Here is a 13223-nt window from a genome sequence, read left to right as displayed (position 1 = left end):
ACTTCTTCCCTGTCTGTTCCCCTCTCCTCTATAAAGCTGCACATTGCACCAAAGAATATTGCTGGGCTAGGTGGTGAAGAGGGGAGTCCCTGAGTGGTGCAAATAATTGGTGAATGCACCTGGCTGCTAACTTATAGGTTGGAGGTTCGAGTACACCTGGACATGCCTTGGAAGAAAGGCCTGGTGATCTGCTTCTGAAAACACAACCCCTGAAACCCTGTGGAGCCCAGTGCTGCTCTGACACACGGGGTTGCTGAGTGTTGGAGTCACCTCGGTGTTAACTGATTGGTTGGTTAGGACTCAGAATTGGATGTTGGTCCCATGTCTCCAGAGAGGGACCAGGCATGGAAGAAGCTTCCTGGACACACGTTTCTCCGAGAGGCTCACAGATCTGAAAACTGAGTCCTAGAGAATGAGACGGACTTGCCCAAGTGCACAGAACCGCCCCCCCCCCAGACCGCAAGGGCCCTGATGAGCTGCACAACATTCCTGCTTGTGACAGCAGCACAGTTTGGGGCAGAGGAGACCCCACAGTGGGTGCTGGGGACCAGCAGTAGAACCTGGAGTGCAGGAAAGATTGAGTCACCTTTTCACGTGTTGACTGGGAGGCAGGGTTCAGACAGACTGGGATTTGAATCCTGCTGGTGCCTAAGGCACTTGACTGCTAACCAGAAGGCTGGTGGTTCAAATCCACCAGACACTCCCCTGAAGGAAGGTTGGGCAATCTACTTCCGCAGTGATACTGCCTTGGAAACCCAATGAGGGGTCGCTATGGGCCGGGTCGACTCCACGGCAATGGTTGCATTTGCTTGTGGGCTGCATGACGGGCCTCGGTTTCCTGTTTCCCACCTGGGTAAAGGGAGAGGGCTCTTTGGGGGTGGGAGCTGCTGTTAGGCTTCAGCGGGGCAGGTAATTGTTTACCGCATGGTAACGTTCGCTTGTTGTCGGCAGGTTGTTGGACCATGTGGGATGGAGGCCCGCCCGCCAGGGACCAGCCTGCTCCAGGCCCCTCTGGGGCCCCTGGTGGGCAAGCCTCACCTCGCCTGACCCTGGGCCCCATCCTCCTGCCACCAGAGCAGAGCTCGGCCCCTGCTGTGTTCTTGAAGGCCCTGCCCATCCCCCTGTATCACATGGTGCCTCCGCGCGCCCTGCACTCTCGTGCTGCCCTCGTGCCCAGCAGCCTGGACGGGGCCAGCCTGCCCTTAATCCTCAGTCCCCTGCCACAGCCTGAAGGGTCCGGGTCTGCTCCGGTGGGGAAGCCACCGGCCCAGATGCTCACCTTGAACCTGGTCGGTGCTCTGCCCCTGCTGTCGCCGGGCCTGGGAGCCCCGCTGGGCAGCCCCAGCAAGGTGCGCAGTGCTGGCCGGTACCTGTGTCCGCACTGCGGCCGAGACTGCCTGAAGCCCAGCGTGTTGGAGAAGCACATCCGCTCGCACACGGGCGAACGGCCCTTCCCCTGCTCCACCTGTGGCATCGCCTTCAAGACGCAGAGCAACCTGTACAAGCACAGACGCACCCAGACGCACCTCAGCAACTCACGCCGCTGCTCTGGGCCTGATGGGGGTGGCGGCCCCCCAGACGAGGGGGCCGGGGCTGGAGGGGGCCCCAGAGTGGACGGCAGCGGGGACGGTTGCAGCCAGACTGAGGGCACTGGGGCAGCCGAGAGACCCCCTTCTCGGGGGCCTTGCCTGCTGTCCGCTGCCCAGCTGGCCCTGGTGGCTGAGAGCCTGGACACACAGCCGGAAGCTGCTCCCTGTGCAGGATCCACGTTTGCTGACGGGGAGGGCCCTTTGGACTCCATCGGGCTGCAGCCGCCGTGGAAGCTGCCAGAGCAGAAGTCTCCCGCGGCCAGCAAGCTGTGTCCGCTGCAGCGGCAACAGGCCACGTCCTGGGAGAAGGCCTGGGATGCCAAGGGCTCGGAGGGCCGGCTGCGCAAGTGCGAGAGCTCCGACTCGGGCTACCTGTCCCGCTCGGACAGTGCCGAGCAGCCGCTGGTGCCCGCCAGCCCCCTGCACAGCCAGCCAGAGCCCAGCGCCGAGGGGGGCCCAGAGCTGGAGAAGAAGCGACTGGAGGAGCACATAGCCCAGCTCATCTCACACAACCAGGCCGTGGTGGACGACCCACAGCTGGACACCGTGCGGCCCCGCAAGACCGTGCTGTCCAAGCAGGGCAGCATCGACCTGCCCATGCCCTACACCTACAAAGACTCCTTCCACTTCGACATGCGCGCACTAGAGCCCGGGCGCAGGCGGCCGGCCACCGTGGGCTCAGCCCGGTCCACCTGCACACCGCCAGACAAGGCACGGCCCCTGTCCTTCCACTCTGTCCCCACCCAGTTCTCCACCACTGTGGATTGTGTGCCTGTCACCAGGAGCAACTCGCTGCCCTTCGTCGAGAGCTCCCGGACGTGGAGGGAGTGGGGACCAGACCCCCAGGAGGCCTGCCCTCGGAGGCAGAGGCCACTGAGCCCCAGGCTCGCCCCAGCCCACTTGGGCTGCAGCCTGGGGCCAGTCTTGTCTGCTGTTCCCAGCAGTCATCCCCGGGCCCTGGTCCGACAGGCCGCTGTGGAGGACCTGCCCAGCACCCCTGTCGGGGAGAGACCGGTGCCCACAGAGGACCCCCAGAAGACCACTGCAGGGGAGGGGGCGGCCAGCAGGGGCAGGGTGTCTGGGAAGAGAGGTGGCCAGAGGAAGCTGAAGATGTTCTCCCAGGAAAAGTGGCAGGTGTACGGGGATGAGACTTTCAAGAGAATCTACCAGAAAGGCAAAGCTAGCCCCCATGGAGGGAAGAAGGTTGGGGAGGTGAGAGTGGACCCACTTCCCCAGGCAGAGGCCATGCAGACAGGGGCCATGAAGACACCTGTCTGTGTGGACACAAGGACCCCTGTCTCTGGGAATGCAACAAGCCCCGTCTGCAGAGATATGAGGACCCCCATCTCTGGGGACACAAATACCCCCATCTGTGGGGATGCAACAAGCCTCATTTGCAGGGATGTGAGAACCCCCACCTGTGGGGACATGAGTATTCCCATCAATGGGGACGTTAGGACCCCCGTCTGTGGGGATGTGAGGACCCCCATCAGTGGGGAGGTTAGGATCCCCGTCAGTGGGGACGTGAGGACTCCCATCTGTGGGGATGAGAGGACCCCTGTCTGTGGGGATGTGAGGACCCCCGTCTGTGGGGATGTGAGGGCCCCCGTCAGTGGGGAGGTTAGGACCCCTGTCTGTGGGGAGGTTAGGACCCCCGTCTGTGGGAATGTGAGGACTTCCGTCTGTGGGGACGTGAGGACCCCTGTCTGTGGGGATGTGAGGACCCCCGTCAGTGGGGACGTGAGGACCCCTGTCTGTGGGGATGTGAGGACCCCCGTCAGTGGGGAGGCTAGGACCCCTGTCTGTGAGGATGTTCTCCCTCCTGCGGGCATGTCTTCCGGGTCTTTGCCAGGATCCTGGGGAGGTCCAATGGCCCCAGAGTTCTCCTTGTTGGCTGAGCCCCCCAAGAGCAGATCAGGAAGCAGTGATGAGCCTGGGCTGAATGAGGTCATGGCACCCCCAACCCTCAGCTGCCGAGACCCCCCCTGCTTGGGCCACAGGAGCCCTCCACATCCTCCAAACAGGAGGCTTGAGCCAGGGGGTAAGCTGTCCCCAGGAGGTGATCCTGGAGACCCCAAGCAGGAAAGAGTTGGCTGCAGTGACGTGGGAGAGGAGACCCACGCTTGGGCCCAGAGCACCCTGGGGCTGCCCAGCAGTGGTCCCAGTCACGGCCTGGCCATGGGAGACAGGCTGCCCTCGGAGAGGAAGAAGGTGAAGGTGGAAGGCCTTGGGGGCCAGGGCCGGTCTGAGGCTGTAGGAGTGGGAAGCGAGAGAGGAGGGAGCCCTGAGGTGCCAGTGCAGGCTGCCTCCCTGCTGGCCTGGGCCTGGGACAGCGAGCCTTTGGAGAAGCCAACGGGGCTGCTCCTGAGTGCTGACTGCAAGAGGGGTGGGAAGGACCTGCACAGGGCGTCTGTTGGTGCCTCCTCAGCTTCTTCTCTGACTGTCCTGAGGCAGGCCGGGCCCAGGGCCAAGAAGCCCCCAATGCATCCTGCAGCCATGTCCCCCAGGTATTATCCCCAAGTCCCAGATGGGAGCAGCTCCCAGCTGGTAGCCTTGCCTTGGGCTCTAGATAATGCCTTCACCCCGAAGTACCTCCTTAGGCTACCTCAGGGAGACAGCTCCTCCGAGCTGCCAGTCCCAAGGAGGAGTGAGCAAGGTCAGGACTCTCTCTGCAGGAGATGGTGGCCTGAGGAACGGGTTCCCTTTGTGAGGTCAGGGAGGGGGATGCCTCTGTCCCCTGGGCCAGCCTCAGGCAGGACCCCAGGAGAGGCAGATAGTATCAACAAGGACCCCGACTGGTCCAGGGCACGGGATGGGGTGGAAGGGACTCAGGTGGGAGAGGAGAGAGGGGACAAGTGGGACACGAGCACCCTGGGACCCCGGGGCCCAGCCTCTATCCCACCCCCCACCACATCTGGCCCCTGCTTGGCCTGGGCCATGGAGCGTGAGGTCACCACAGTCCGCCCCCTCTGCTCAGGCAGCACAATGGTGACGGGCAGGCCCCCTGGGGGTACCCCAAATCCTGGGCCACCTGTCTGGGAGAAAGCCCCAGAAGACCCTCCCTCAGGTCCCTTCCTCTCAGCCATCACACAGCCGCCAGCCTGGCCTGAGCCAACCTTGCCTCCCCACTCAGGGAACCCCAGGAGCTGTGGGACCAAGGGGCCCTTCCCCTCCTTGGGGTCGGAACTGCGGCTGACGTGGTGTTGCTTGAGCCGCAGCCTCCCCCTGCCTTCGGAGCAGAAGGGGACAGCCTCGTCTGTGTATTCGTCTCTGCACCTCCCTGGGGCCGGCCCCCGGGAAGAAGGTCCGGAGGAATGGCCCGTGACCAGCCGGGGAGACCTGAGGCCTGTGCAGATGTCCAAGGTAAGGCCCATCTTTGCCCGGGGCCCTGGGGCTGAGAGCACTTGATTAGCCAGGCAGGCCTTTGAAGGCAGAGGGAGCAGGGTGACCCAGCAGCACCGGTAGCGAATGACATCCGAGGGGCATCTGGGCAGCCACGTGTAGGGCAGGGGAGCCCTAGGGCAAAAGGTAGAAGTAGACTAAAAAGTCATCAGAAAGTAAGTTTCAAAGGAAAGAATTATCATTAAGTCTGGGTGAGAGAGTTTTCATAACTAGGCATAATGCTTAACTCTGAGCTTCCTGGTAACAGAAGCAAAGAGGGGACTGAAACACTGCCCAAGGGAGGAATGTGGGCAATCTAAGGTGATAAGGTGGCGACGCTTACTGAGAGCCATTGTGCTGGGGAAGTAATTGCTCTGATTGGCAAAAAGAAGCATGGGATGGGTGCTGAAGGGAGCTCTCACTTGGTGACTAAAGGACAAACTTAGAGTCCCAGCTGGAGAGTGAGTCTATGCATCTGGATTTTGTAGTTGGAGGTGCTGTTCCTGCTATGGCGAGGAATCCCAGAGTCTCACTCCTAATCAAACCCTACAGAGTAATGACAAGGGTCTGGAGTTGGGAGCCTTGCAGGCTGCCCCCTTTGTCCCCAGGCAGAGCCTGCGAGCATGGTGGCACTTTCTTCACCCTGGGGGTGGTGAATTAATAGTTGTGTAGAACTGAGAGAGGGGCACTTCAAACCCAGCCCAGCACTCCTTCCAAAAGTCAATCAGGAATCAGACATGGTGCCTGGGTAGCTGGAGTGGGTGGAGGCAAAGGAGCTGCCCATGGTGTTCCCTGGCCCCCAGTTAACACGAAAGGTCTGGTTTTCCCTCGGTGGGTCCAGCCCAGGTAGAGTTCCAGAAGATTCTGCCTAGGAACACTCTGCAGCTGTCTGGTCAGCTGCATTTTTGTACTTTGATTTCCCCAGACAGGCACCCTGTCTGCGGAGAGAGAGCCCTTCGGGGTTGTCCCCATCACATATGATGCCAACATGCCTGGTATTTTCAGCTCTCCTGCCCTGTAGCCCCGGGGATGACGTCCCAGGACTGGGTGTCTAAGCATGAGCAGAAGAAAAGACTGCGTCGGAGGAGGGCGAAGATGTCACATGGGAGCAGCAGGCAGAGGAAACTGAGGACCCATCCCACAAGGTATGGCGAGTGGCCCCCTTGCTCATGTCCATACAGGTCCAGTTTCAGGACCTGCAAATGTGATTCAGCCCAGCTCCCATGAAGAACTTGGCATGAGACTCAAAAGGCAGTTCTGTGCTCTGGAGACAGAGTTCCTGTCTAGTGAGGTCTGGTGTATAGGGGAAAAGAGTGCATGCAGTTCACTGTTCACCCACCCAGCGCAGCCCCACTGCCTGCCATCAGTGGTGCCTTTGTAAGGCCAGGAGTCCACCAAACACTGGAAAGAGCTGGTTTGAAGATCCATCCACTCAGTGTAAGCCCTGAAGAAAGACAGGGCTAATGTTTACAGCTTTTATTGCTTTTTAAAATTATGCAAGCAATGCACACCTTTTGCCAAAAAATTAGAAGATACAGGTGAGCAGAGAGGAGACAATAAAACATCTGAGTGACCTCAGCACCAGGAGATGAGTGCTGTTAACGTTCAGGTGGACGCCCCTCTGGACTTTGCTCTGTGATGTGTGCCCACACTGTCTACTGACAGCAAATGGGAGGGTGCGTGGATTTGAATGCCACATCTATTGTGTCCCTGTTTGATGACCTCACTTCTGGGCACCCACTGCCCACGGATGAAGAGCAAAGCCTGTAACCAGGACCTCCCTCCTGCCTGCGGGCCTCCCTTTCCCACAAAGTTTTGTCTCACTGCCCGTGACCTCTTGCCCTCCCAGTAAAGACCCCTCTGTCCTGCTTCTGCCATCTCTCCCCTTTCTCTAATGCGCACCCCTAGTGTGCCCAGGAGGGACCTCGATGGTGCAACAGTGAAGCACTCAGCTGCCAACCAAGAGGTTGACACTTTGAATCTACCAGCAGCTCCCCAGGAGAGAGAGCTTGCGATGTGCTTCCATGATTGTTGTTGTTGTTAGATGCCAGAGTTGGCTTCAGCTCAGGGACCCTTGTGCAACGGAACGAAACACTACCCGGTCCTGCGCCAGCCCCACAATCGCTGCTAGGTTGGAGCCTGTTGTTGCAGCCACTGTGTCAGTCCATCTGGTCAAGGGTCCTCCTCTTCTTCACTGACCCTCTACTTTACAAGCATGACATCCTTCTCCAGGGACTGCTTGCTCCTGATTAACAACCACAGTGCAAGATGAAGTCTCAGCATCCTCATTTCTAAGGAGCACTGTGGCTGTGCTTCTTCCAAGACGTACTTATTTGTCTTTCTGTCAGTGCGTGGTCTCTTCAATGCGCTTTGCCAACACCACAACTCAAAAGCATCAACTCTTCTTCAGTCTTCCTTATTCATTGTCCAGCTTTCACATGCACATAAGACAGTTGAAAATTCAGTAGCTTTGGGTCAGTCACACTTTAGTCCTCAAAGTGACAGCTTTGCTTGTTAACACTTTAAAGAGGATTTTTTTTTTCAGTAGATTTGCCCAACGCCATATATTGTTTGATTTCTTGACTGCTGCTTCCATGGGTGTGGATTACAGCCTAGAAAACCCTAGGGAGCAGTTCTACTCACTTGGTGTGACTGCATCAGAATCGACTCGATGGCACCCAGCCACCATGTGCCCAGACCCATAGTGCTTTCTGGAGTTCCTGTTCCATGCCATGGTACTTCCTGACAGGAGGACTCCTTTCCCCAGATCGAGTAACCCCAGAGCACGCAAGGTTAAGCCACGTTTTCCTGACCTAGCCTCAGAAGACACAGTGTGCCATTTCAACCCCCTCGGGGTTACACAACCCACAGAACTCATTGCTGGGGAGTTGACTCCAACTCATGGTGACTGCATGTACGTCAGAACAGATTTTTGTTCCATGGGGTTTTCTATGGCTGTGATATTAAGGAAGTACGTTGATAGGCCTTTCTTCTGCAGCACCACTGGGTAGATTTGAACTGCCAACCATTTGGTTAGCAGATGAGTGCAAACTGTTTGCACCATCCAGACACCTGTGGGTTATGCTGGTCAACCCTGTTCATTGTGGAGGTGGCCACATGAGGTCATGAAGACCAGGGGGCACTGGGCCCATCTGGTAGGATGACCACATCTAGGGCCTCCAAGGAGCAGACACTGCTCTCAGCACCAGAAGATACACCTTCTCTTGAGGTGGCTGTGGTCCTAAGAGGGAAGCACCAACTCAGTTTGTGTTGAGCTGACTCCGACTCACGGTGACCCCATGTGTGTCCAGGTGGAACTATGTGGCACAAAGTTTTCTTCCTCTTTTCAGCCTGCTTGGCTTTTTCTTGGGATTACTTGAACCTGCAAATCAATCTGGAGAGAACTGCTGTTTTTACAATCCATGAACATGGTATATCTTTCTATTTTTAAATTTTGTTTTCTAGTCTTTTATGGTTGCACATAGTTATGAAATAGTTTGTTCTGTATTGGTGTTGTTTTCAGCAACCTCGAAAATTTCTGTTATTGTGGGGTTTTCAGTGGCTGATTTTCCAGAAGTGAATCACCAGGTCTTTCTTCTGAGATGGCTCTGGATGGAACTGAACTTACAACCTTTTGATTAGTGGCTGACTGTGTTAACTGTTTGAGCCACCCAGGGACTCCAAGGGAATATGACACTGGGCTTATAAGGAAAGAGTTCTCTCTAGGGCAAGTTTCCTACAAGCCATGGGTTCTATAGCATTCTGACTGCAAAGATGTGGAAAAGGAAACTACCCATTAGTTTTAGCTGCATGAAGCTTCAAATTAGACTTGTCTTCTGGTGGTGGAGTGACAGGGTTAGGTGGCAGAGCCTCCTAGAGAGATGTTCTCTCTGAGGAATCTCTTTTGTGTCTGATCAGTCTTTGGCAACACGGAGCCAGGACCAGTTCTGAGTCCCAAGTAACCAGCCAGTTGCCACTGAGTGGACTCCCACACATGATGAGCCCATGTGTGTCAGAGCAGAACTGTGCTCTGTAGGGGTTTCAATGGCTGAGTTTTCAAAAGTAGATCACCAGGCCTTCCTTCCAAGATGCCTGTGGGTGGACTCAAACCCCCAGCGTTTTGGTTAGCAACTGTGTGTGCACTGTTTGCACTGCCCAGGGACTCCATCTGAGTCCTAGAGGTAGGAAAATGCTGAAAGGTGACCAGTGGCTCTAACAGCACTTCCAATTCACTGTCCAGGAGGCCATACATAGAGCTTGTTTCTTCTCTTCAGAGACTTCACCTCCACATGTTGAAATGTGTCTATTTTTCATATGGTAATTTTGCCCAATTTATGATGTAAGTCAGTCATAACAGAGGATCTGTTTCACATTTAGTTGCTTTGCAGAAAAGCCCACTGAAAGACTTCCATTTGGATAAGTAAGGGATCTATCTTTTTATCTAGGAGCCCTAGTGGCTCAGTGGTTAAACACTCAGCTGCTAACTGAAAGACTGGAAGTTGGAACCAACCCATGGAACCAACTGCTCTGTGGTAGTCTGCTTCTGTAAAGATTAAACAAAACAAAAAAACAAACCCACTGCCATGGAGTCGACTCCAACTCACAGATTCCTAGAGTGCAGAGGAAAACTGCCCCACCGGGTTTCCAAGGCTGTGCGTCTTCCTGGAAACAAAGCTCAAACCACACCCACCGCTGTGGAGTTGATTCTGACCCACAGCGCCCCTAGAAGACAGAATAGAACTGGACCATAGGATTTCTAAGGCTGTCATCTTTACAGGAATAGACTGCGTCATCTTTCTCCTGTGAAGTAAGTAGTGGGTTTGAACCTCTGTCCTTTGGATTAGCAGCCAAATGCTTAACCATAGCATCACCAGAGGTCCCCCTGTGAAGAAAGACTGCAGCCTGGGAAACCCTGTATGACAGTTGTTGGAATGACATGGACGAATCAACTCAATGGTACCTAATAATACAACATCCATCTATCTGTCTGTCTGTCTAGCATCTTTCTAATCTTTCTATCCATCTTAGTTGTCTATTACATGTCCCCAAACTTAATGTGTTGTTTGAAACTGCACACCTCTACTTCTGTCATCCTGGAGGTCAGGAGTCCAGCACAGCTCTCTCAGGAGTCCAGTCAGGTGTCGGCAGCGGGTGCTCCTTTCTGGAGGCTCTGTGTTTCCTGCTCTTTCTGGCTGTTGGTGGAATTCAGTTCCTTGACTCATATTTGTTTTCTTTCTTGTTCAAAACAAGGTCGAGTCCCTTGAATGCTTCTCTCCCTCCCTGCTTCTTCAGTGGCATCTCTCTGACTCACTCTTCTGCATCCATGCTTAAGGATTCCTGTGATTAGATCAGACGCACCTGGATAACCCAGCATAATTTCCTCATCTCCAGGGGTTATTCTGACTCAATAGTGATGCCAAGTGACAGAGTGGAACTATCCCAGAGGGTTTCCAAGGCTGTCATTTTCACAGACACAAACAGCTTCATCTTTCTCCTGTGGGGCTGCTGGTGAGTTTGAACCGCTGACCTTTTCTGGTCAGCAGCGTGCTAACCACCGTGCTACCGGGGCTTCTTCATCTCAAGGCCCATACCCTTCGTCACTTCTGCAAAGTGCCTTTTGCCATGTAAGGTAGCACAGTCACAGGGTCCGGGGGTTAGCGTGTGGGCATCTTTGTGGGGTTTATTATTCTGCCGACCACTCTGACTGTCCACACACACGTGTGTGTGTGTGTATGTATGTACGTGTGTACCTACCTCTTACCTAGTTCTCATTTTAATGTTTTATCATCAAGAAAGAAGCCTACTTCTTGATTCACTGGCCCATTTTCACTTCCGTTGTCTTAACTGCACTCCAGAAAATGAAATCCTGTGCCAGAGAGTTCCCTGTGGGCCTTCACTCACAGGCAAAGTTAACATTCATATATCAGACAATCTGTTATCTTTCTCTCCTTTTGGAAAATCATAATACAGAAAGGTTCAGCGAACATACAACAAACTCCTTGGTAATGATTACCCAGAACCGTAAAATATCAACATTATGTCATGTTTACTTCAAGTCTCTATTGAGGCATTCATTTGTTTTTGTGTTCATTTGGGTGGATTCCATAGGTTTCACAGTGAGGTTGGTTATAATCTTTACAGAAGCCACTCGCCAGGCCTGGCTCTTTCATGGTGCCTCTGCGTGGGTTCCAACAGGTGTCATTTGGGTTATTAGCTGAGTGCAGATTGTTAGTGCCACCTGGAGACCTTTATCTCTAGTCTTTAGAGACAGACATACACGTTACAGGTAATTATGTCATTTCCCTTGTTCCTGCCTCCCTTCTTCAGGGGCAACCAGTGTTATGGATTTGCCATGAATCGTTTCAATCCAGGATTTCATAATTTCTGACAAATCAGTGTATCCACCAATATTATATCATATTGTTCTGTGTCTTTTAAGAATCTCTGTAAATACTCTTCTACTGAGAATATCATCCTCCTGCTTGCTTTTTAAACTCAGTATTGGGGCATGAGGAGCTCTGGTAACACAGGGCCTAAGGCATCTGACTGCTAATCAGAAGGTTGGTGGTTCAAACCCACCAGCCACTCTATGGAAGAAGACTGGACAATCAACTTCGGTAAAATATACCACCTCAGAAACCCAATGGGGGTCACTGTGAGTTAGAATCAACTTGATGGCTGGGGGTTTGGTTTTTCTTTTATTGAGGGATCAAGATCCAGCCATGGTGGTATACACAGGTCAAATCCATCCAGCTTACTTTCCAGATCCTGTGAGTCTTTCATCCCATGAGTCCACCACATTTTATTTTCCATTTTTCTACGTATGGATTGAGTTCTCTAGTGCTGCTGTAACAGAAATACCACAAGTGGGTGGCTCTAACAGATAGAAATTTATTTTCTCACAGTTTATAAAACCAGAAGCTCAAAGCCACTGCCATCAAGTCAATTCTGACCCACAGTGACCTATAAGACAGAGTAGTACTGCACCATAGGATTTCCAAGGATGTAAGACTTTATGGAAGTAGATTGGCACATCTTGCTCCCATGGAGCGGCTGGTGGGTTTGAACCGCTGACCTGTTGGTGAGCAGCCAAATGCCTTAGCCACCCATCACCAGAGCTCCTTCTCAGAGTGTAGGGTTAGCAATCCCCATTCAGGGCCCTGGCTCTAGAGCAGGGCCGTCTCTTCAGCTCTCGGGGAAGGTCTCTGTCTCTGTCCAGGTTCGACTCCTGGGCTCCTGGGTGACCTTCACATGGCCTGGCACCTACCTCCCCCGTCTCTGCTGGCTTCTCTATGCCATGTCTGCCCTTTTATATCTCAAAAAAGCACCATTTAAGACACACCCTACACTAATACTGTCTAATTAGCATAACAAAGAAAACCCATTCCCAAATGGGACTATAACCTCAGATATGGCGGTTAGAAGTTGGGGCAATCTACTTCCATAGTGATACTGCCTCGGAAACCCAAGGAGGGGTCACTATGAGTCAGGTCCGACTCGACGGCACATAACAACAACAACAACAACAACAACAACATTCAATCCATCACACAGATATAAATGCTTTCCCACTCTGTTGTTATTTTCCCAGCAGACACGTTTACACATGCCTCTTTGAGCACAGGGCAAGAGGTTTTCTAAGAAATACACCTGATGTGAAATGGCTGCCTTATAAAACAGCACGTCTTCAGCTTTCCTAGCTGTTAGTCAATCACTCTCCAGCTACCAGTGAGATTTCAGCCCTTGCTCCTACCCTTAGTAATGTTTGTTACCGGCAGATTGTTAATGTTTTCTCCTTTCAATTTATATAAGCTGTAGGATTCTTTATATATCCTGGATTTGGGTACATTCTTTGCTGACTATATGTACTGCAAATATCTTTCCGTCATTTGTCTGTTTAGTCCGTTTCTCTCTGTTTGTCCAAGAGATTGCCTGCACCTTCCCTCTCTCTATCCTTCCCGAACGTCACATCTTCTCTCTGGGATCATTTCTTCTGTCTGAAGCATATTCTTTTGTATTTCCTTTAGAGAGGAAAACTTTCCATTTTTATTAGTCCGAAAATGGATTTGTTTCATGTCGCTGAAAAGTGTTTTTGCTGGGTGTACAATTTTGAGTTGACCATTATTTTCTCTCTTCACATCAAAGCTTTGGTTTCTGTTTTGCGATGGCAAGTCAGCTGTTAGTGTCCTCTGTTCTTTGAAGGCCTTTTGTCTCTGGGCCCTTTGAAGATCTCCTTTTAATCTTTGGTGTGCC

General features: G+C 53.3%; 1 protein-coding gene across 1 annotated transcript in view; it reads left to right on the top strand.

Annotated features, from left to right (window-relative positions):
• The first annotated feature begins 962 nt into the window (after positions 1-962).
• The window catches only part of ZNF831 (zinc finger protein 831), a 100785-nt gene continuing 88524 nt past the window's right edge, over positions 963-13223 (top strand). The window contains exons 1-2 of the mRNA XM_042782388.1: positions 963-4952; positions 5976-6115. Of these exons, the coding sequence (XP_042638322.1) occupies positions 963-4952; positions 5976-6115 (4130 nt within the window). The remainder of the gene's footprint in view (positions 4953-5975; positions 6116-13223) is intronic.

This window comes from Orycteropus afer, unplaced genomic scaffold (genome assembly GCF_000298275.1).
Source record: "Orycteropus afer afer isolate SDZICR_OR568_19922 unplaced genomic scaffold, OryAfe1.0 scaffold00295, whole genome shotgun sequence".
Lineage (NCBI taxonomy): Eukaryota > Metazoa > Chordata > Mammalia > Tubulidentata > Orycteropodidae > Orycteropus > Orycteropus afer.
This window is presented reverse-complemented; position numbering and strand designations above follow the sequence as displayed.